At 49.0% G+C, this 21,388-nt stretch overlaps 1 protein-coding gene across 1 annotated transcript; it reads right to left on the bottom strand.

Annotated features, from left to right (window-relative positions):
* Nucleotides 1–650: 650 nt before the first annotated feature.
* On the bottom strand, nucleotides 651–20,914 carry LOC144164307 (uncharacterized). Its single transcript, XM_077694808.1, has 6 exons — nucleotides 20,804–20,914; nucleotides 18,482–18,727; nucleotides 15,759–15,808; nucleotides 14,012–14,117; nucleotides 11,392–11,592; nucleotides 651–787 (listed from the first exon to the last, which is right to left on the bottom strand). The coding sequence occupies exons 1-6, from the start codon at nucleotides 20,894–20,896 to the stop codon at nucleotides 704–706; spliced, it is 780 nt and encodes a 259-aa protein (XP_077550934.1). The 5' UTR covers nucleotides 20,897–20,914; the 3' UTR covers nucleotides 651–703.
* Between the last annotated feature and the right edge of the window lie 474 nt (nucleotides 20,915–21,388).

Below are 21,388 nucleotides of genomic sequence, written 5' to 3' on the forward strand. Positions count from 1 at the left end.
AGTTAAAATGAAGTTTTGTAGATACTGCTGTACAGCGTGATGGAATACAGGTCCCAGCGAAATCTCGGAATTATACAAGGAAAGTGCGTTCCACCTTAGATACTGAAAGCAGCATACTTGCAGATTAATAGCTGCTGCTCATAGCAGAAACTAAAGTAGAGCGACAAATGTGCATAAAAAAACGCTGTCGCCAAGTGCGAACAATGCCCCTGTTTGCGCGAGAGCTAGGTCAGCCGAGTTACACTGCTAGGACTACAAATGTTTAAGGTACACTCATCATGATGGTCATTACTGTCCGAATACGTTTGATCATCATTTTCATTATCAATTACTTCCGGTAATTCATGTCAGAAACATAAACTTTGACGCCGAAAAACGATAGTTCAAGATTGTACGTTTTTTTAGTGTCTGGGACTCTGTGGTAAACAATATTGTGTATGAAGCAGGGTACTTTACAATAGACCACCACACCTACAGGTGGTTCACTTGTCCCGCGAAGAGGACATCTCTGGTCTTCGGGTTGCGAATGAAGGAGAGGAACGGGTGGTCGACGATGAACTGCGGGCTCTCGCTCAAGCTCTTCGTTGCGACCAAGACGCCGCTTGCACCCGCCGCCTCGCTGCCTTCCTCATTGACCTCGACGACGGCCTCGTGCACTATGTCGTGTACAAACAGGTCATGCGACCCGCCCATGCCCGACAGGTCAGACTGCTGGTCGTCGACCAGCTTCGTGACGCCCAGCTGGGAAACGGGTTCCTTCAGTTTGTACATGCCTTCCAGCTTGAACCTGCAGGGGGAAGATGACGCGTGCTCATTCACACCCAGCTTTTTCGCTCAAAATTCCGCCCTCTCGGGAACCTAGCAAAACCACTTCAGGAAAGTGGTATTTGGCATAAGCAAGAAGTCAGCGTGAAAATGAAAATACTGAAAGAACTTTCCACGATTCTGAATATTTTGTGCGTAATTCGCTGTGCAATATTACTCCTCATGCATTTCTATCAGATAGTTTCCATGGCTCAGGAACCTATTCGCGCAAAGTGCGAGACTTGGATCTGTGCAGAAAGCAAGTTTTCGCCCCAAATATTAGCTGCACAAACAAGTTTACATTTCACTAAATAACTACAGAGTAACCAGTGTTGGATAATGAATAGCAGCCTACCATTGTCGCTGAAGAAGAAAGTGTATGACAGCTGCATCTTACCGGTACTCACCTACGGGGCAGAAACTTGGAGGCTCACTAAGAGGGTTCAACTTAAATTGAGAACGACTCAGCTGGCAATGGAGCGGAAAATGGTAGGTGTAACATTAAGGGACAAGAAGAGAGCGGAGTGGGTCAGGGAGCAAGCTGGTGTTAAAGACGTATTAGTTTAAATTCAGAAGCAGAAATGGACGTGGACAGGGCATGTAATGCGAAGGCAAGATAACCGCTGGTCATTAAGGGTAACAGAGTGGATCCCTAGAGAAGGCAAGCGTTGCAGGGGGCAGCAGAAAGATGGGCAGATGAGATCAAGAAGTTTGCGGGGATAAATTGGTCACAGTTGGCACAGGACCGAGGTAATTGGAGAATAATGGGAGAGGTTGTAGGCGGCCGATGAGGCGGTGCGGCCGAGACCACGTTTATTGTGGTTGCGTTGGCTGTGCCATGAACACGACGAGGCGCGTAGAACGAGGGCGCCATTCCAGAGGTGTGCCGGGTGCCGAGTGTGTTCTGTGCAAGCTAGACAATCTGTTGATGATGATGGTGGCGCTTACGAAGATGATGATGGTGGCGCTACAGGGCTCCCCCCCCCCCTAGCGTGAAGCGCGATAAAATGACAAATTTAAATGACAATGCACGAAAATGCACTATGCACTATGTACACCTATGTACAATTTGTCCGTTGTCAGGGAGAGTCCGTGGGCAGTCCGTGGTCGAGTGGCTGGGGTCGACTAACGGCACGTTCCTGGTCGTCGGTGAGGTAGAATCTGGTGTGTGAATTTCCCTCGGGGGGCCTTGCCTGGAGTGGCGCAGAGGCCGTAGGCGGAAACGAGCGTCCTGCGGGGCGGAAACTGCTAGTAGCGCCCAGAAGCGAGAGTGATGTCCCTCAAAGATCGAGTGCACTCTCCGGGCTACAAGGTGGTCCAGACAAACGGTTGCAGATGGCTTGCGGGTACAGGGCGGCTCCGTTCTGCTGCCAGCTCTGTTGTTCCATAGACCACGGCAGCATGTGCGGAGGGAGTGACGCAGTCGCCGCCGCGTTCGTCTACGGATGAGCGAACCATGGGCCATTGACCGTCGTGATAGCTCGAAGCGACGTTGCTTATGTGCCAAGGCCCATGAGGCACCCAGAAGGGTGGTGAATACTCTGGGAACTCGAACGCGTTGCTGCCGAAGGGGGCGTGCAAAAAGTTGTCTCCGCTGATCTGACTCCCGCACTGTCATGAAAGGAGCGAGTTGACGGGGAGCGCCAAGTCGGTCGCAAGTTGCATGATGTTTGTGTGGTCTAATGCGGCGTTGACGGCTCGAAGCAGAAAACGCGGCTCTCGCAAGCGAAACAGCAGGCAAGAGTGCACGTGGTGGGTGGTTCAGAGGCCGACTGCGGTCTTTGTTCTGGTCTGACTGCCCCGTCATCGTTTTCGTCACAGGTAGTTGGAGGGTGTTCATCTTTGCTCGTTGTGAGCCTACTAGCCCAGGTGCTTCCTTGGAGGAGTCACGCTGCTGCTGCGCATCCACCAAGACGAAACACGTAACGTCACGATGGCAGATGGTTGGTGCGTCGATGGGAGTCTCGTTGGTGGCGCCCTGTACCTGTCGTGTATGCCATTCAGGTGGCTGCGTTGCGGAGCACACGTTGTGGAGTGGTGCCAGGGAAGGGCTCACAGTGGGCTTAGATGGGGGGTGGCGTCAACCGTGGAGTGAGGGAGGTCGCCGCCTCGGTGCTCTGCGGATCATCGGCACCTTCTTGTGGTGTGGTAGCAGTGGACAAAGCAGGCGGTGGTTGGTGGGCACCCGTGATGTCGTTGGCCTCCAGTGTTTTTCGTGGAAGGTGCGGCTGGGAGCTCGAGATACGCGCCCATGATCGCAGACCCGTCGCCTAGTGAGGGTTCGGGTACATGGGCCGAGGGCGGTGTCGGAGGAGGACTGATGGTGGTAACGGCACCAGGTTCTGTCGGGATTGTCGTCTGCCGGGCTTTCATGCCGTAGTGGTTGAGGACAGTGTCTTTTAAGTTGTCATAAGCACTAGGGCCTGGGGTCGGCAGCTGGATCTGCTCAATGAGGTCAGCAGGTAGCTTCTGTATTGTCAAGAGGTACCTAATTTCCGGGGAGCAGATGTCATTTACGTAAAAATGGCTCTCCAAGATGACGAACCATGCAGCGTGGTTTGAGATGTCGTCAAACGGAATCAGCAAGGGAAAGTCGGGTAGGGCGGGGAACGTTATTCGCGTGCCGTCATCCGCGTTGTGTATGGGGAAGCAGCGTCTCAAAGCCATGGCGAAGCCGCTTGTCGGGTCACCAAATTGTAGGCAGCCAATGAGGCGGAGCGGCCGAGCCCACGTTTATTACGATTGCGTTGGCTGCGCCATGGACATGACGAGGCGCGTAGAACACCAGTGCCGTTCCCGAGGTGTCGGGTGCCGAGTGTGTTCCGTGCAAGCTAGACAATCTGGTGATGATGATGGTTGGTGGCGCTTAAGAAGATGATGATGGTGGCGCTACAAGGTCTTTGCCCTGCAGTGGGCGTAGATAAGCTGGTGAAGATGATGATGATGATAAACCAGTTTTGAAAGGACTGCCATGAGCGGGAAAGCTGCACATGCGCTAAAAACGGTGGGGGACACAAAAACATGATAGAAGCCTAAGAAAGTGCATCGCTCATCTCGCAAAAGAGACCATTATACGCTCAAAAACTGGCCAGGGTAGGAGGAGGAGGAGCTATGTGACCGGCTGCGAGGAGCGCTTGGAATTAAATGCGCATGGTCTCTCCTTAGGCACTTGCTCGACGTTAATTGCTCCGAAACCGATAAGGCAAACAGAATCAGTCTAACAGAGTGGTGAGCTGGGCAAGTTGGTATGGAGTCATTCTGGACAACAGTGCACTGTGAGTCAGCGCTCGTCCTGTCCGTTCCCTTCGTCCACGTCTTTTTGCGCGCTGTTGTCCAGAATCACTATCATGATATATGAAGCGGCAGAGACTGACTTCGAACGCAGTGCTGGAAAAGCTTAAAAATATGTGCATCCCGAAAGGCGATCACGTCCCGATTATGCCGGCTCCCCAATGCTACTTTGGATGAGGACATCACTGGGGCGGAGGTACAACCTCAGGCCCGGGTCAAGACATGGTTGCCAGAAAGATTTTACTTAAAGGGACACTGAAGTGATATGTAAACATTGCGGGATTACTAGAGCAAATTGTAGTCCGGAGTCTCCAGGCCATGTTTCGACCACTCTGGGCGCGTTTACGCGATTTTATTTAATAGAAAAATTAATTCGAAAATGCTGTCCTCCTCTCTTTACGCTCGCCCATTTTCTGTGGCATTTTCGTGTGACGTCGGGAGGAGCCGAGCTCGCAATTGGCTGCGCTACTGCACGGCTCCCCGGCCTTCAGGCAGAGTCAGTCGGCCCAGCGTTTCGTCCGCCGGCCGCCGACGGGTCGTCGCAATTCGTTCGCTCAGTTGAAACGAAGCCAGGACACGTTTGTGAATGGAAGAATCTGCCTTTCTTTAGTTGGTTAGTTTGCACTCTGTATCTAGCTCCAAGTCAAGGTCGCTTCACACAAGCGCTGCACAAGCGCACATGCGACGCTTCGCTGACTGGTACGCCAGTAGGAAAATATAAGGCCTCTTGAAGGCGAGAGAAGAGTCAGCGAAGTCAATATAGGTACTAAGGAAATAAAATCAACTGACATTTTTACCGTACAGCGTATAACTAGGGTGCGGGAAGCACTTTTTTGCGCTGGGCGAACAAGCACAGCGGTCAGCAGCACGACTACGCATCTGCGAACGCTTTTCCGACTAAGAAATGCAATTGCTAGACGTGATATATTGTGGAAACTCGGGGGATGCTTACTGCCAGAGCGCAACACAACAAATAGTCACCTAAGCTACTTGAAATGCCAAAACTAAATAAAAGTGTAAACTGGTTATACAATATAAACTCTATATTACGTAGGTCAGCAGAGCCCTCCCCATGGCCGAGTGGACTAAACCACTGGTTATGTCATTGCAAGTGTTTTGTAAGTCGTGAGTTCGAATCCCCGCTGGTGCGTGTTTTTTTTTGTTGTTTTTTTTTTGTAAGTTAACTTTTTCGTTTTCCGCCAATGTTTTCTATACTGAGTTCACCTTTTTTGGGGCCGCAACGTTCATTGCTCCACGAACTAGTTCACAGAACGCGCGCAGGCTGGCACTGGCGCGCTAGCGAGTTCTCGTTGGCGCGCTGTTGCCATCAGCACCGACTGCTTGCGGGCAGTGGGCACAGGCCAGAATCAACAGACCCTTGGCCTGGTGTGAACACGCTTTTTACGATACAGGCATGAGTGAGGCAAGCTCCAAATATGGGGGAAAAGCGCATGGCATTTGAGCGTCTGCGGGGACGCGGAGGGCGTTCATGCACTGCGTAGTTCATGCCCTGGGAGGCTTATCTTACGCATTTTACAGCCGACAACATGGCAGAAGCGCGGTACGATGATTACCGAGATATTGAGAATGCCCGTCCAACAACGCAATCGGTTGTGTTTTACAGAACCGAAACCGAAACTTGTTTGATTGCAAACCTTCGGCATCGTCCAATCACGGTGTTCCCTCCTCCCAACGTCACAGCTTTAGTTTGTGCGGCCGCCGCAAACCGCGCATAGTAGTTTTTCTTCTTTCGCGCTGTGTAAAATAATGACCGATTTGTCAAGCGGATAAACAATGAAAAGTGGGCTAATTTGAGTCAGTCTACGCAGTGCAAGCAAAAAACTCCCAAGCATTTCCCCGAGGGTGAACATGGTTAAGTACGAATGCACGGGGTGATGCTATGAGGGGGAGTAAAGTTAAAATCCGTTGGCATTCACCCGTGAGCGCGCGCGAGCCGACCCACGGAGGTCTGGCAGTTTATCGCTGCATATATAGGGGGGTACGCCGCGCCGAGCGCGCCGAGCCAGGTGGCTGAGAGAGGAGGCGAGCGCAAGGGGAGAGGGACAGCGGCGCACGGCAGCTGCAGCCGAGCGAGGGGGAGAGGAGAGAGTGTGACGTCACGGTGGAGAGAGAGGCGCACGGCAGCTGCTGGGGAGAGGAGGCGCGCTGTGACGTCATACCATGACGTCACGGCGCGAGGAGCGGTGCGGGGAGCGGCGCGCACCCGCGCAGCCACGGCGAGGAGGCGGAGCGAGCGCGGTCACGTGGTGAAGTGACGTCACCGCACCGTTGCTACCGACGCTCCTCTCCGCTCCACGCCGTTGCTAGGGAGAGGAGGACTGCGGACGCCGCCGGCGGTGGAAGGTTTGGGGTCGCTTATAAAGTGCATTCGCACTTAAAACGGGAGCTTGACAAATTCACTTCAGTGTCCCTTTAATTTAGATGACGCCTCCGTGGCCTACTTAGTTTGGGTATTCAATTACCATTGAAAGAAAGGTACGCTCCCTGAAGAGTTTCGCCATGCGAACATTACATTCATACCTAAGCCGGGCAAGCCACTATCTCTGGAAAATTTAAGACCCATCTCGCTAACTTCATGTTTTGGCAAAGTACTAGAGCGGATTATTTTAGCTAGGTTAAACCGTTTCATCGAAAACACTCAAGCCCCCCAATATGTACGAATTTCGAGCTGGGCTTTCCATAAATGATATGCACTTGAGGCTACATCGTGGTATTCTGTGAAACTTATCCGTAGTGGCTACGGCAGCTGTCTTAGCCCTGGACTTAACCAAAACAAAGCTTTCGACAGAGTTACCCACCCTGAGAGGTCTGGAATGCATAGGGCCAAGTGCTCGAGTCTACAACTACTTGCGCGCCTTTCTCACACAAAGGACGCTCTCCCTCCAGTTGGGAAATCTTACACTGCCCGATATACAGCTTCCATCGTGCGGTACTCCCCAGGGATCCGTGATTTCCCCGCTGCTCTTTAACCTAGCAGTGGCTACGTTAAATCAGATACCGGAGTTGCATACACCGTTTACGCGGACATCACGCTCTTGGTCAAGCAAAGTAATGATGCTCATTTTAAATCCACCTCACAGGCCGGAGCGACAGCCGTAGAAGAAGGTGCGGCCTTGGCGGGCCTTCACTGTTCACCAGCCAAATCTGAACTATTAGTCCTCCCACGCAAGAAATTTAAAGCACCATGAGCCCCCCCCCCCCCCCCCCCCTCAATCGCTGTACAGCTGGAAGGTACTCCCGTACCACGGGTAATGCAAATAAACATACTTGGATTGCCTCTGCAACAGGACCGATGCAACACATCGTACATCAGAAAATTATGGGCTCATGTAGCGCAAATAATCGGGCTTCTTAGAAGAATTGTAGCACGAAGACATGGCCTTAAAGAAAAGTATCGGCTTAAACTAATACAAGCATTCTTAATAAGTAGGATTACATTTGCGCTCACATATCTTATCCTTACGTAAACGGAAACTCCAAAAGTGGATTGCCTAATTCGGATGGCTAATCGGGGCGCTCTACAAATACCCCCAGAAGCTTCCACTGCCAGACTGGGGAGAAGAGGCGTACACAATACGTCTAGAGAGCTTATCGAAGGACATCGCACGGGGCAGCTTGGCCGCCTGACGCGCAGTGTAGCCGGCAGAGCCCTCCTTGACAGCCTGCGCATTGGCTACCTGCAAGAGCCCGAGACAAAATTACTCATCGAAACCGTTACGAGAGAAAACCTCATTATACGGCCCCTTCCTCGAAACATGGACCCCCAGTATAATCCCCAAAGGGCGCAACGAGCCCGTGCATTAACAACGAAATAGCCCATTGATCGAGGCACGCTGTATGTTGATGCTGCGGAGTATCGTCACGTGCACTCTTGCCCTAGCAGTCATCCAGTCACCCGATTCTCCCCCACTCACGGCCCTCACCATTCGAACCCGCCACCCTCAAGTGGCGGAAGAAGCGGCGATAGCACTTGCACACACACATAGGCCAATTACCAGATTCACATTCTCTAATTCGAAAGCGGCCGTTCTAAACTATGTCAGAGGCCAGATCTCGCCTCAGGCCCACCAAATTCCTAATCAAAAACCAGCTACTGATCCTGTAGAATTGATCTGGTTCCTTGCCCACACGGCTATTGTAGGAAATGAAGTGGCACACACCGCTGCCCGACCTCTCGTCTCCCGGGCCTGTGATGCCAGCACTGGCTCCCATGGAGCCAGAAGAGTCCGTGACAGTTTAGCCACGTACAAAAACATCACGGAACATTACCGCCTGTCCCGCCGCAAATACCCTCCCGCCCACCCATCCCCATCAGTGGAAGACGACCGCCTTCAGCGTCAGCTTCAAACTGAATCTCTCCCCTGTTTAGCCATACCTCATCACATTCAGCCCTCACTGTATCCCACAACACTCTGCCAGCACTGTGGAGAACAGGCTACATTACATCATATGTCGGCCTGCAAATCTGACATCTCTCTCATCACCTCCGTCGACCAGTGGGAAGCAGCGCGGGGTTGCTCAAACCTGGACATCCAGAAGTCGCTCACAGGTCAGGTAGCCACAGTCGCTGAAGCTCTACGGCCACCAAGCTGCGGTAACCCTTGGATAAATAGTGTTATCTCGATCTCCATCTCTCTCTGTCTGTCTGTGTAATACACACACACACACACATATATATATATATATATATATATATATATATATATATATATATATATATATACATATATACATATTCTACTTATATACATATACATAATACATATACATATTCTACGTGCACCCCTTGCCACCGTCTTTGCGGTAGCAATGAGCGGCCCTACCAGGTTCTAGCGTGCGATGGTGGCTCGGCTCACGGGTGATACGACACATACCTTAAAAAATCTACGTCTGAGAGGTACTTAAAAACACGGTTAGTAGAGAAAAGTGGCTCGTCTGATAAAAACAGCAATGGGTGTTGAGGGATCATGCGTGTGTACAATTCTGGAAAATGAAGCTTTCTTTGCGGTTCAAGTAGTTTGCATTCTACCAGTACGTGAATGACTGACAGCGACCCTCCACACCTCAAGCAGCGTGGCTGTTCTGTTCCTTTCAATAGGTACGCATGTGTAGCATGGGTATGGCCTATGCGCAGTCTACAGAGAGTAACGTCTGTGATCCTGTCTCGTTTCTCACAGATCGATCTACCTAACTTAGGTTTTACCATGTGCACTTTGCTGTTTCCCCATTCCAATCTTCCTGCCATTGGTCGCGCAGCCTCTTACGTACGTACGCTTTAAGATCCTCGTACGGGACGCTTTGAATGTCTAGGTCACTCCGAAGAGCTGCAGTTACAGCATTCCTGTCTGCTTGCTCATTTCCGGCTATGCCGCAGTGACCTGGGACCCAACAGACAGTGATTTCAAGTTTTTCTTTGTGGGCTGAGCACAGTAGTTTTAGCAATTGATTAAAGACTGGATTTTTTTGTAACTTTCCTGACGCTAAAGCCTGCACAGCACTTTGAGAGTCAGTGAATATCACTGACTTTTGGACATTGTTCTCAATAATATATTCTACAGCCAATACAAGGCCGTGTGTTTCAGCAGTGAATATAGATGTGGCTTCAGGCATAGTCTTTGACGTGGAAAAGTTGGGACCATGTGTAGCACATGATACTGCGCCAGCTGACTTGGACGCATCTGTGTAGAACTCAGATGCTCTTTACTTGTTCTGTAAAAACAAAAAATGCTGCATAATTAATTCCTTTGGAGCGGTTCTTTTGTCAAAGCGGCTAATTATTTCTCAGTTTGCGATTTCTGTGCCATCGCCCTGCCCGGACGCTGTGCTGGAGGTCAACATCCTGGGCTTGCAGCTGCGCGGATACCTCAAAATATGCTTGCAAGAGGTTGTTGGGCTGCTGTGGCATTTTCTTACAGAAGATATGTTTTGTTATGTAATGATTGCTGATGTGTGTGTGATGCTTGTGGCGGGCTGTTGTGGCGTTCGACCGAAAATAAGTGATACGAGTGCTACCTTAAAAGGGCACTGACACAAAATTTTGCATCTAGGTTTTTTTGTTGCGATGACCAGCTATACAATGACCTACGTATCACGTGTGGAGACCTAATTTGCTCACAGCGTGCGGCGGTTGTTTATTAGAGGCGTTTTCAATGCGGCCAGTCGCAGTTTCGGGTTCAGCGGCCACCGCGAAACGCGAGATTTTGTGTGAACAAAGCTGACCAAGTGACTGTCGGACAGATATCACAGAGCAGAGCTGCCGTAGCTCTGTCGAATCCGCGTCGCCGGCAGTTTCTGCGAGTGCCCCCACGCACTGACCTCGTGAGCCGGTTAATTAAAAAGCGACCGTGGACGTGACGCAGGCGCTGCGAGTGCAAATTGCTGCCGCGGCTAGAAACCGCGCGCGACGCTCGAGACAGTGGATGGGAAGATAGCGCTGGGAGCAGCCGGCCGTTCTGCCTAGAGGTCCGCCTGCAGATGCGTTCGGCTTAGCACTGCGGCGGATATTCGATTGCCGCTCTCGTAGGCGATGCAGACGACGGTAGTTAATGCAACCCGCCATTGAATCATTAACTCATTTCTCATATGTGCTGCCATGTTTGGGACTTGGGTCCCGTTTAGTGCAGCAGTAACAAGCTATCGCTCGAGCTACCTGCACCGGCCTGCACCACTTCGCTGCCGTGGCAGTTGTACCGGCAGCTGCGTCGGCAGCAGCAGCCGCCGCCGCTGGTTCCGAAGCACGCCGTCGGTTCGTTAGCCTTAACTGTCTTTTGATAGCTGCGTTCATCGATTTACGAGCACGAAAAGTCCGGTGGGGCTGAATGGTCATCCGGGGTGGTCAGCACATGGTAAGGAAGCTGTCTCACCACTTACGTTTGTCAGCGAAACGACGTTACAGAACTGTTAGACAATATTCGAGCCTTTATGCGAGCCACGACCGCATATCGGCCCCCTAGCGGCGTCCTCCATTAAACAGTTTATTTGTTTCTGTTTAGTCTTCTATTCGAGAACAAAATAGAAGCAATTCAGCCCACTGTGCAGAACTGTGATTGTATCCATCCAAAACCTACACCAGGGAAGCATCTGCACAATCCCAAAGCCCCAGGGTTTAAAGAAGCAGCAAAAAAGCACCAAACTATGAGGCTGTAAAACTTAAAGGAAGATTGCGACTCTCGCGAAGGAAAAGCAGGGAGAGGAACACAGTGTCGGGCAAATAAAATCTGCACAACAGCGACATCAAGGAAACAGCGCAAACCCACGAAGGGCGGCCTCCCCTACCTCTTTTGCTTCCCTCGCCATCTGCTGGGCTTCAGACGCCGACTGCATGGCGAGAGCTAGCTCGGCTTGGAGACCATGGCGAAGCTCTTCCAGGCCGCCCTTGAGGATGGTGGCAAAGTGGTCCTGTCTTTGCTCCACTTCCTCGAGGAATGAGCGCAGAGGGACGCTCCGTGGTGCCGCTGGTGACGAGTCGTTCAGCACCTGCACCAGCATCCGAGCGCAATTTTAGATGAATAGCGTGTATGCGCGAGCATGCGTTTTGTGTGTGTGCTTTGGATGCCTCTGTCCGTAGACCTAAGCATGTATGTTCAAGTACTATTTGAAAAACTGCACACCAGTTCCAACTCCAACCCCTATACTCAATCAAGTACAACTTTTAGGAACAATGATAGCTGCCCCTGTCCATCATCTCCACAGCCAGTTGTTCCTCAATGCAAAGCAAAATGTGTGTTACGATGAGTATTTTCAACAGGACACGAGTGGTTTCGGAGATTTTGCAGTCTTAACGTGCTTATGGCCTACTGCAGCGACGAAGAACAGACGTACTTGGAAAAGGCAGACGATGTCTCGCATTAGCCACGACCTCCTTTCAAACGCGTGCACGCACTGATGTCTGAGTGATACACTATATGAGCTGCTATCGTGCTGAACTAGTACCCAAGTGTTGACTCCCCGCCTGAGCCTGGCAGGGACAACATGAGAAGGTGAATGCATTCACTAACACAAAAAAAAACAGCAACAACGAAGAGCGGGTTGCGTGCAGCGGCTCATTTTCAGTTTTAGCATCCCTTATTCGCAATAAGGCCTTGCACTCGCTGCAATGCCTAGCAGCTACCAACTGTGCCCCAAGTCATCAGCCTCCCTTTTCAATGACAGACCTGGCTTTAACCCATTACAAGCAGGCAGTCTGACCACAGGTTAAGCACAGCTCCGCTGGCCAGATACTACCACAGACTGCATAGGTACTATGGCCACTTCAATAATCATTAGCAGATTAATCACATTCTGTACAACACTACGCAAGTAGAATTTGACTTTTTCTTTTAAATACCGATTTCAACTGCGCGGTACTAAACACCTGTTTCAATCAGAGTACAGCATTCGAGTGTTCCGTACCAGAGAACACTGAAAGTCGGGCTCTTTTTTCCATTACACCACGAGACACATTTAGGGTATGTTCTCTATTCAACGCAAGCCAGCCTCTTTTTCCTTTCGCAATATGCATCAGCCACGGATTCCTTTGATCTACTCCGGCTCTCAAACCCTGGCACATAGGCCATCATTAGCAGTTGGATATAACAGAACACCACAAAATCCTGCCAAAAAATTAGGTAATTAACCCCACAGCACAGATTAACCAAATTTTTTTAGCTATCTCAAAAAAAGAAAAGAAAAACCCTACCCACGACTACTACTTAGTACATCAAATGCGAAATGTTTCTCAAGATCCCAGCCAGGGACATTGAGCTGTCCTGCACACTTGCTGATGAAGTCAACCAACTGTTGTGCGTGTAGCGACGCAAATAAACAAACAGCCAAGTTCTGCTGAGTTCTCACTGCCATGTTCATGCTTGTGGCTGGCTACCTGCTTTTTTGCAATACATGAAGCAAGTCCTACATCCAGTATTTGTACATGCCTTGATTGATTATGAGGTTTATCACGACGACACTTCACAGGCGATGAGGCGCGCCGTGGTGGTGGGCTCCGGATAAATTTTGATCCCCTGGGGATCTTTAACGTGCGCCCAAATCTCGCACACATGGGCGTTTTCGCTTTTAAACTCCACCTGAAAAGCGGCCGCCGCAGCTGGGAATCGAACGCACATTCTTGGGCTCAGCCACAGAACGCCTTAACCACCGAGCCAACGCGGGAGGTTTGCACACGCCTTGACTTTTGTGTCGACGTTACAAAGCACGAGTCTACGATTCCTTAATAAGTAAAGCTATGTGCATATGAGGCAGGTGGGTTCTCTCTTTTGAAACATAGGCCCGTTCACCCGTCTCCTAGGTTGCAGTTATGCATTGGCTGTCAATCTATAAACAGGACTGACCTGTCAGCAGGATCTGTCAACTGGCAGACAATGCCCACAGACATTCAGCACGTTGCCCCAATTTTCCTAAAGCTGTGAAAGTGGCTGCTATGGCCTACTGTCGATATCCTAAAAGAAGGCTCACAATTACTGATAACACGAGGTCGCGGGTTCGATTCCCGGCCGCGGCGGCCGCTTTTCTGATGGAGGCGAAAAGCAAAAACGCCCGTGTGTACGAGATTTCGGCGCACGTTAAAGATCCCCAGGTGGTCAAAATTAATCCGGAGCCCGCCACTACGGCGCGCCTCATCGCCTGCGTTGCGTCGGCGCGTTAAACCCTACAATCAATCAATCAACAATTACTGATAAACGTTTACATAAATTTTCATCCAACAATCCGGCACTCATCAGGCGTATGCAGAATTTCCAGGGGGAGGCACTTCTGTGATTCCAAACGGAAGCTGGGCAACGCGGACTTCTTACCTTCACGAGCCCACACCACAAGCAATGTACAGAACACCATTGAGGCGGTATCAGACAAACCTGCCACCTTGCGTACATAGAGACGCAACACAACAAGCACCTCTCACCTTGAGCACTTTAGCGATGATTCTGGCGTCCAGGTCTGTTAAGAGGGCTGCCACGTCCTTGCAGCAGACTTCCTGGTCGCCCAACAATTGCAACAGGTGCTCCACCCTGCAACAACCGACACACTTTTTTCCCATGCTGAGAAAAACGAGACTCTCCTGATTCTTTCCATGCCTATGTGCAAACAACTTCTATCGTACCTCTGCGTGTCCTGCGCCTTCTAAGTAAATCTAATACACCATCGCTTTCATGCAGAAATAATGAACACCGCTCCAACTAGAAATTCAAAGAAGACCGAATCTATTTCAGCAAAATTTTTAGTCCAATGCTGATGATGCCTTTGAGACAACACCAACTGATGCGCACTTTTGACCACGCAATGCCTTTTCCACGGTGAAGATGGTTGTGGGTAACATTCTGTGGATTGTTCGTGTCTGCCAACAAATATGCGGCGGCAAAGACGTCTTGCAGCAAAGCCAACTTTAACTTCCCCCAAAACAATTACCATTATGATACCTGGCTGGCACCTAGAACAACATCACTACATATGAAACGTAGGAAAACATCATCATTGAGAGTTTCATTTACTTGTCGTTATAAGGTAGTTTGTAGTGACCATGTAAACATTTTAGAATTCGCGTCCTCTGTAACTGCATGGGATTCAATAGGAGTGAAACGGACAGCACCCTGTTTGCCTACTAGGATGAAACTAGCCTTTCGAAGTTTAATGGTCACAACACCGTAGCAATATCATTAAGTGGTAAAAATAAATGTGTGCATTCTATAACCATCTGTGTGACATCTTTGTTATATACAATATATACAACTTCACTGGATTACGACATATCCAGAAGTAAAGAAGTCCACCTTCAGTGAGTGAATGGGTCCTAATTTTTTTAACCGCTTGTGTATGTATGGGAGGAGAATACCAGTAACACTCCAAGCTCCCCTACGCCCTTTCCTACCTATTTTTTTACCCTGCATTGTCTACAGGAGCTGTAACTTATCACTAGGGCAGCTTCAAAAAATATACATTCGCTCCAACCTTAAATATATAAAAACCCCAGTCTCATTATCAGTTAGCATTCAGGGAACTGGTTATCGACGGAATTTTGCAAACGATGGCATCTCCAAACTGATGTCTAGATGTTGCACATGGCTGGTTTTTTGGTCGGTGAAAGCCAGCCTTATACCCCTATACACTCTGTGCTATATAAAAAAAACGTGCAGTTGGACGCCATAATACAATATCAGCTTCATTGAGAACGCAAATGACAGTTTAGTTGCCACAGTTGAAAAACAACTTCACCAAGACAAAATTTCGTAAAATCAGTGAATATGATAATACGTAAAGTAAACGACTATTTATTTCCTACGGTAGAAGTGCCTGTTCTTGAATCTTACATATAATTCATGAGGAAAGGCTCCGGACAATTCTTACAGGCCCCGACTACCTTCACACCGTTCTTGCCACATTGTGCAAGCTTTTGGCTACAGCACAAATTACACCCCTCCACTTCCTATTTTTTAATAAATTATTTTTCCTTGCTTTTTCCATTCTCTGGCAGCACAGAACTACATGGCGAAACAGGTTATTTTTCTATTTTCACGACAATTCCTCTGAAGAAAGCTCTGTAAATTCAGGTTTGATTGTCACACTGGTTAGGTGACAGCATTCTCAAATGCCTTAAACAAAACAGATAACCATGAACAGTTTGAAAATCTGGGAGGGAGGTGATCCCTACTCACGTGGTCCTTTGCGCCTGCAGCTGCTGTTCCAGCCGATCCAGCCGGGCCTCCTGCGAAGCCATCCATATAGATTAACGGGCTCGTGCGACGGACTTCCGAATAGTCCCAATGCTCCTGGCACACACAGGACACCAGACAGATGTCATTCTGGTAGACTGTGTTGCTACCACGCCTATTCAAAGTTCGTGCTGATGGAAAATTTCAGTGCGCAAGCTCTTGGAGTTGGTGTCTCCAAGAGAAGCCAGGAAATTTGGTACAACTAAAAAATGATAGAAATTTTTGTGGCGTCTTCGAAACATTGATAGAAAAGATGTTTGATATAACAAACCAATGATTGCAAAATAAATTTAAAGTATACATTTTGTAGATAAATGTTTCAAGAAGATTTCCTGGAAAAGAATATTTCTGAGGAACAGTTTTTCAGATACAAAAAAAAAGAAAATCATCACGCTCATGGTGCTTGTTCCAGGCAGTGATGCGGGTCCTTCGTTTTAGGCTGTACAATTTTAGCTGGTCTTGAAAAGAAAACCTAATTTTTCGGTCACTGGTACCAACAAATCCTCCCAGTGACATAAAAACCTTGTCAATGGCGTCTGTACACCTACGTAGGCGATGCACTGCCACTCCAGTGGTCAACCGCTCATGAGAGCAAGACGACTCGAATAAACAGCAAGCGCCCCTACCACCTACGTGCCGTTTGGGTGGTGGTTTTCCCCTCGCTTCGAACCATGTCATATTCGCTCTACCCGCACGCTAGCGTGAAATAAACAATTCCCTTCCCGGCACCCGCGTCGAGAGGTTCTCGCTGCCCGGCTCCCAGGCCCAGATATACCATGACTGAATTTTTATTTTTGACCAGAACAAGACTCCCGGGTTAGCATGCAAAGCCAATAAAGAATTTTTTGTTTTCGACGTTCAGCCAGTTTACCGCACTTTACTCGTCAGAACTGACACTCGCAATTCACTGCCATCACGACTGACAGGAGTGGCCCAGTATCAGAAATAAGGTGTGGCATGCTAGAATGGCGGCCAGTGCACCCGCACAAAGTAGGTGTCATGCAACGAAATGGTTCAGCCACAAAAGCTTCCTGGATCGCACCACCAAAAATAGTTCCCCAAAAAACAACAAACGTTTTTAGGATTTGTGAGAATAGACCCCCATGCAAAAACGAAACCTATTGGCAAAAAAGTGGCGGCATTACAGAACCATGCGAAAGCTTGATATCTAATGACCCAGTCTCATTACCAAACTTCTAGCCTGAACACTATCACTCAAGAAAATGATGATGCACAAAAATTCCAGGCTGCATACTCTTTTCCATTAACTGTATACCGCTGCAAAGATACCAAGGCGAATCGGCTCACAGTTGAATAACTGTTCAGCAGTGCTAAATTAATTTTGCAATGCAAAAACGAAGCTGAAACGGTGTGAAACAGTTTTCAAAAGCTACTAACGCTGTTTAGGACTGCTGCACAACCTACAACAACTGCAACAGTCATAAAACTACTTGGATCAAATTTGAACTTCACTAGTAGGTACCTGTCAATATTGTAAGCCAATTTGGCCAACCATTGCCGTCAGGGCACCAGTTAAACGTGATCTTCCAATTCCCCATAGGTGCCATGATCGCATAATATCTGATACTTATGTACCATAACTACTAGTGGCATGCCTTTTCCGGCAGAGCACACAATGACAATGCCAAATTTTCACACTTAGGGAACAAACGTTTGCCCCATAAGTTACCACAAAACTCCCAGATTGCTCTGATAATAAAGAATCGTCACAGCAAGTGCAGTGTGGAAAGGGGGGGGGGGTTGGGAAGGCAAGGAACATGATACAATCAGCGATGAAAAAAATACTCAGAGAAGACCCCTTGCAACTCCAATGTGTTGCAAAAAGAACGGAGAGACTTGCATCACTTTAGCTAAAAGTAATCAGTGAACCCTGCAACTCGATTTTTCACAGCTACGGTGGCTAAATACCATGGACAATTTTTTACAGCACTTTGAAAGATCTATGAATGTGAGCAAAATAAACAGCGGAGAAGGCAAGTGCGGCTGTTTTTGAATTTTTAATACAGTCCACAGCGTACACACGTTTCTTCGGTGTTTGTGTACCCGAACGTGCCTTCTCAGCTGTCCTTTGAAAGGAAACAGAAGCAGAGAAGGCAAAGCACAGCTGAGGAGAACGGGAAAGGGTATAGGCTGATGATGATGATGATATTTGGAATTTTAGTGGCAAGGCCAACTGGGACAAAGGGCTTTAAAAAGAGAAACAGTATTGGGGTCCGTGAACATCCCAACACGGTGGGACTGCCTTCCCAAAGAATGATATCGGGGCCCCTCCAGAGTTGTTTCCTCCATGCAATCAGCGGATGCTTTGCTCTCAAACATAAGGAAGGTTTGTGGAAGGGCTTGACAGTGCGAGAGCAAAACACAAACAGAACAGTAACCATATCGCCTCTGTGTCGGTGAAGACGTCTCCACGCTACTGCAGCGCACAAATTTGACGGCGCCCCCAGTTCCAATGATACCCCAACGCTTCAATGGTGCCGTAAAAACAAAAAAGTTTGGTTAAACCGGAGTATTTAGTGCGTTTTTCCGCTTTAAAAGAACCCTCCTTCATGGCTGTAAGCGAGCTGAGTAAGTTATTAAAAGCGGCTTCTTAGAAGCTGAACAAAGCTCCATTCTGACTTCTAAGCCCCTTTCAAAGCACTCACGTTCTGCTTGTCATCGTCAAGGTCACTGGTGGGAGGAGTCACATGTGCCAGCCGGTCAGACACCTCCTGCGCAAGAGTGTCAAGCTGCTCGTCAGAGATCTGCGGCAGCGAGGCCGCCAGTCCCGGTCCGGCATCGGTCATCGATTGGGAGACACCAGGCTGCTCACTCAGGCTAGGCAGCCACGGAGGGGACAGGTTTAGCGATGCCACAGCACCACTCAGCATGGCCGGAACTGTGAACACCGCCTGGAATATGGAGAGTGCTGTACAGACATGTTGAAAACAGTTGAGCTTGTAAAAAAATCCCGCCATCTCCACGAAGTGAATGATAATGAGAGGGGCGAAGCTAAAATGATTATCGGTAAAACCGCGAAACATTCGCCCGCACATCATATAAAGGCTCGACACGTCAAGCTTACCCCCGCTCCATTGACAAGCCCGTCGAGGACGTCGATGTCTGTGGTGGTAATGTAGGGCTTGTTTGGGACGATGAGAATCTTCATGGATAAGTTGGCGAATACGGTGTGCGACATTTTAGCCACCTTGGCCGTCTCCTTCTGCAGACCATCGTGTGTCGCGTACCTCCCGGTACGTGCCTTGAGCTCGCAGGCGACTAACGACAACCTCTTTCTCGCCTCCTTGTTGGGTAGCAACGAACGCGTTGAACGTTTTGACCTCTAAGGCCAATCTCTGGTTGGCCAATCCCTGGGGGTATCCTGCCACAATCATTATTGTGCCGGATACAGCAGCAACAAGGGACTGGACAGGGCCGTAGCAAGAGGAGCTTCGCCCCTAAAAGGCCTCACCCTTAACTCGATACAACTGAAGTACGAGAGGGGGATATGCCCGAGTGTTACTTGTGTACGAGCCACGACAGTCATTTGAAGAAGGTTCGAAAAACGATGTCCTCTGAATGACACCGCAACAGGTTAAGATCGTCTAACCCTCATTTTTTAACAGGCTTGCCAGGCAGCACAGAAAAGCTATGTGTTTGTACTTTTACTATTCGAGTGATGTCATTCACTTTCGAAACAGACGTGGAGTCACGAATATTTGACGAAGAAGGCAAGAACTGTTCACCAGAAAAAAAACTGCCTGCCGAGCTTTAAAAGACCGTACCGCCAACCACAAAACCAGGTGGCATCTGAAACACTGGGAATGCGATTGTTGTCTCGAAGCATCGTTTATGCTGCATTGTGCAGTTTATTTCAGTGAAGTAGTAGGCAGCAGAACAAAATGCCTACCATTATGATGTCCTACTTCTTTGCAACGTGTCTTCATGCTACTTCAGCCTTTGAAAATTTAATCTGCACCAATTGCATGGTGAACACACATTTTGTTCATTCACGCTCAAATTGTACAGTTTAAACGTACTATCGACCTGTTCTGTGCCTTTTACTTTCGACTGCGCTGGGCAACTTTTTTGCTGCAGTCAGGCATTAAGTCACAAAAAAAAAAACTGCGGACACACAAGTAAACAGCACTTGATTCAATGGTCTCTAGTTTGGAAAGCTTTATTTTACGAAGTCGTGTTCCTGAGTAAACGTTTTGCAATGTTGAGTTTTTGTCCCCCGGGTGCCATTCCAATACTACACCTGCCTATGAGCTTCAACAAAGCAGGAGTGCTCACACGGCCTGAGTTGTAAAGTGGAGTTTCACAACTGGTGTATATTAACTCTGGCATCAATTGCTCCCTGCACAAAAAAAAACAAAAGAAAACAAAGAGGCCATGTATCTGCTCCTTTAGTTGCAAATGCCGACGAGAGACAGTAGTCGACCTGCGCCCCTGGCAAGTAAATGTTTCCCTTCTCTTTTCCACTAAACTCTCATGCTGTTCTCCCGTTTTGTTGCTTCCAACATAAACATGCTGGAGGTTTTCTCAAGTCAATTTAAATTTACCACGTTCCGGTGATCCGGGCCTGGTGCCTCGATATCAGTGCTGCCGTATGGCAGAGACGTGCGTGAATCGAGGCACCCACGTGGCCCTACTCCATGAGTGTTCTAAGCCGAACATGGAAGCCATCTAGCGGAACCATATATTGCTGTTGCTGTTTAATTGCTTAAATGCCCCCAGGAGCAATAGTAGCGCAACCTACAGCCGGCAACGGGTTTCTGCAGTTGTAGCATTTCATTTGCTATCCCAAAAGCCAAGCATTCATGAATCGTAATAAACACTGCAAGTATCTCTTAGATATTGATTTTCTGCCTCAAATATACGTAATATCTTGTTCTTGTTCAACAACGTTGCCCGAAAAAGACTATCGTCTTGAAAAAAAGAAGGAAGAAACAAGTGGGGCCATTCAAGCCTACGTATACACGCACCTGGTAAACGGAGCTGCCAATGGATGACAGGGCGAGAGTGTCCACTGCAAGCCAGGCCAGCAGTGGCAGCGCTGTCAGCAGGAATGCTGCCATGACCAGGCGTGATCGCAAGCTCATCTTGGGGGAGGGGGAGAGAGAGAGAGCAACAGCCACACTCCGGACCCGTCCTGCTGGCCCCCTACGCTTGTTCCCGAGGCCAAAGTGCAATGACAACCCCACGACCCACCTAAAGGTTGATCACCGGTTGACCGCACCAAGTACCCAGCTAAGGCAGCCCCAGCAGCAGAGGGATATGTTGGCGTGTGGAGCACAATCCTGACATGTGAATATGAACATTTTCGACCGAACTCCTTCCACCAGAAAACCCACCTGCACCTGCCTTCCCTATGTTGATGGAGTGAGGGAGACAATATTGTGCATTTTCCGGAAGGAAGGCATTCCCGTCACCCACAAAGCGGTGTCAGCTTTTCAACAGCTGATGCCACGACCAAATGGGCACCTGCCACAACAAAGTGCATACCCAGCTTTCTCGGTCAAAATTACAACCTCTCGGGAACCTAGCAAAACCACTGTAGGAAAATGATA

This window comes from Haemaphysalis longicornis, unplaced genomic scaffold (assembly GCF_048455015.1).
Source record: "Haemaphysalis longicornis isolate Haplotype H1 unplaced genomic scaffold, Haemaphysalis longicornis Haplotype H1 scaffold_1, whole genome shotgun sequence".
Taxonomy (NCBI): Eukaryota; Metazoa; Arthropoda; class Arachnida; order Ixodida; family Ixodidae; genus Haemaphysalis; species Haemaphysalis longicornis.

Coding starts and splice junctions, on each gene's coding strand:
- LOC144164307 (XM_077694808.1), bottom strand. CDS start 20,896: ATGGCAGCATTCCTGCTGACAGCGCTGCCACTGCTGGCCTGGCTTGCA. Junction 18,728..20,803: donor TTGGCAGCTCCGTTTACCAG/GTGCGTGTATAC, acceptor TCCATATTCCAG/GCGGTGTTCACAGTTCCGGC. Junction 788..11,391: donor TGGCGAGGGAAGCAAAAGAG/GTAGGGGAGGCC, acceptor TTCCCCCTGCAG/GTTCAAGCTGGAAGGCATGT.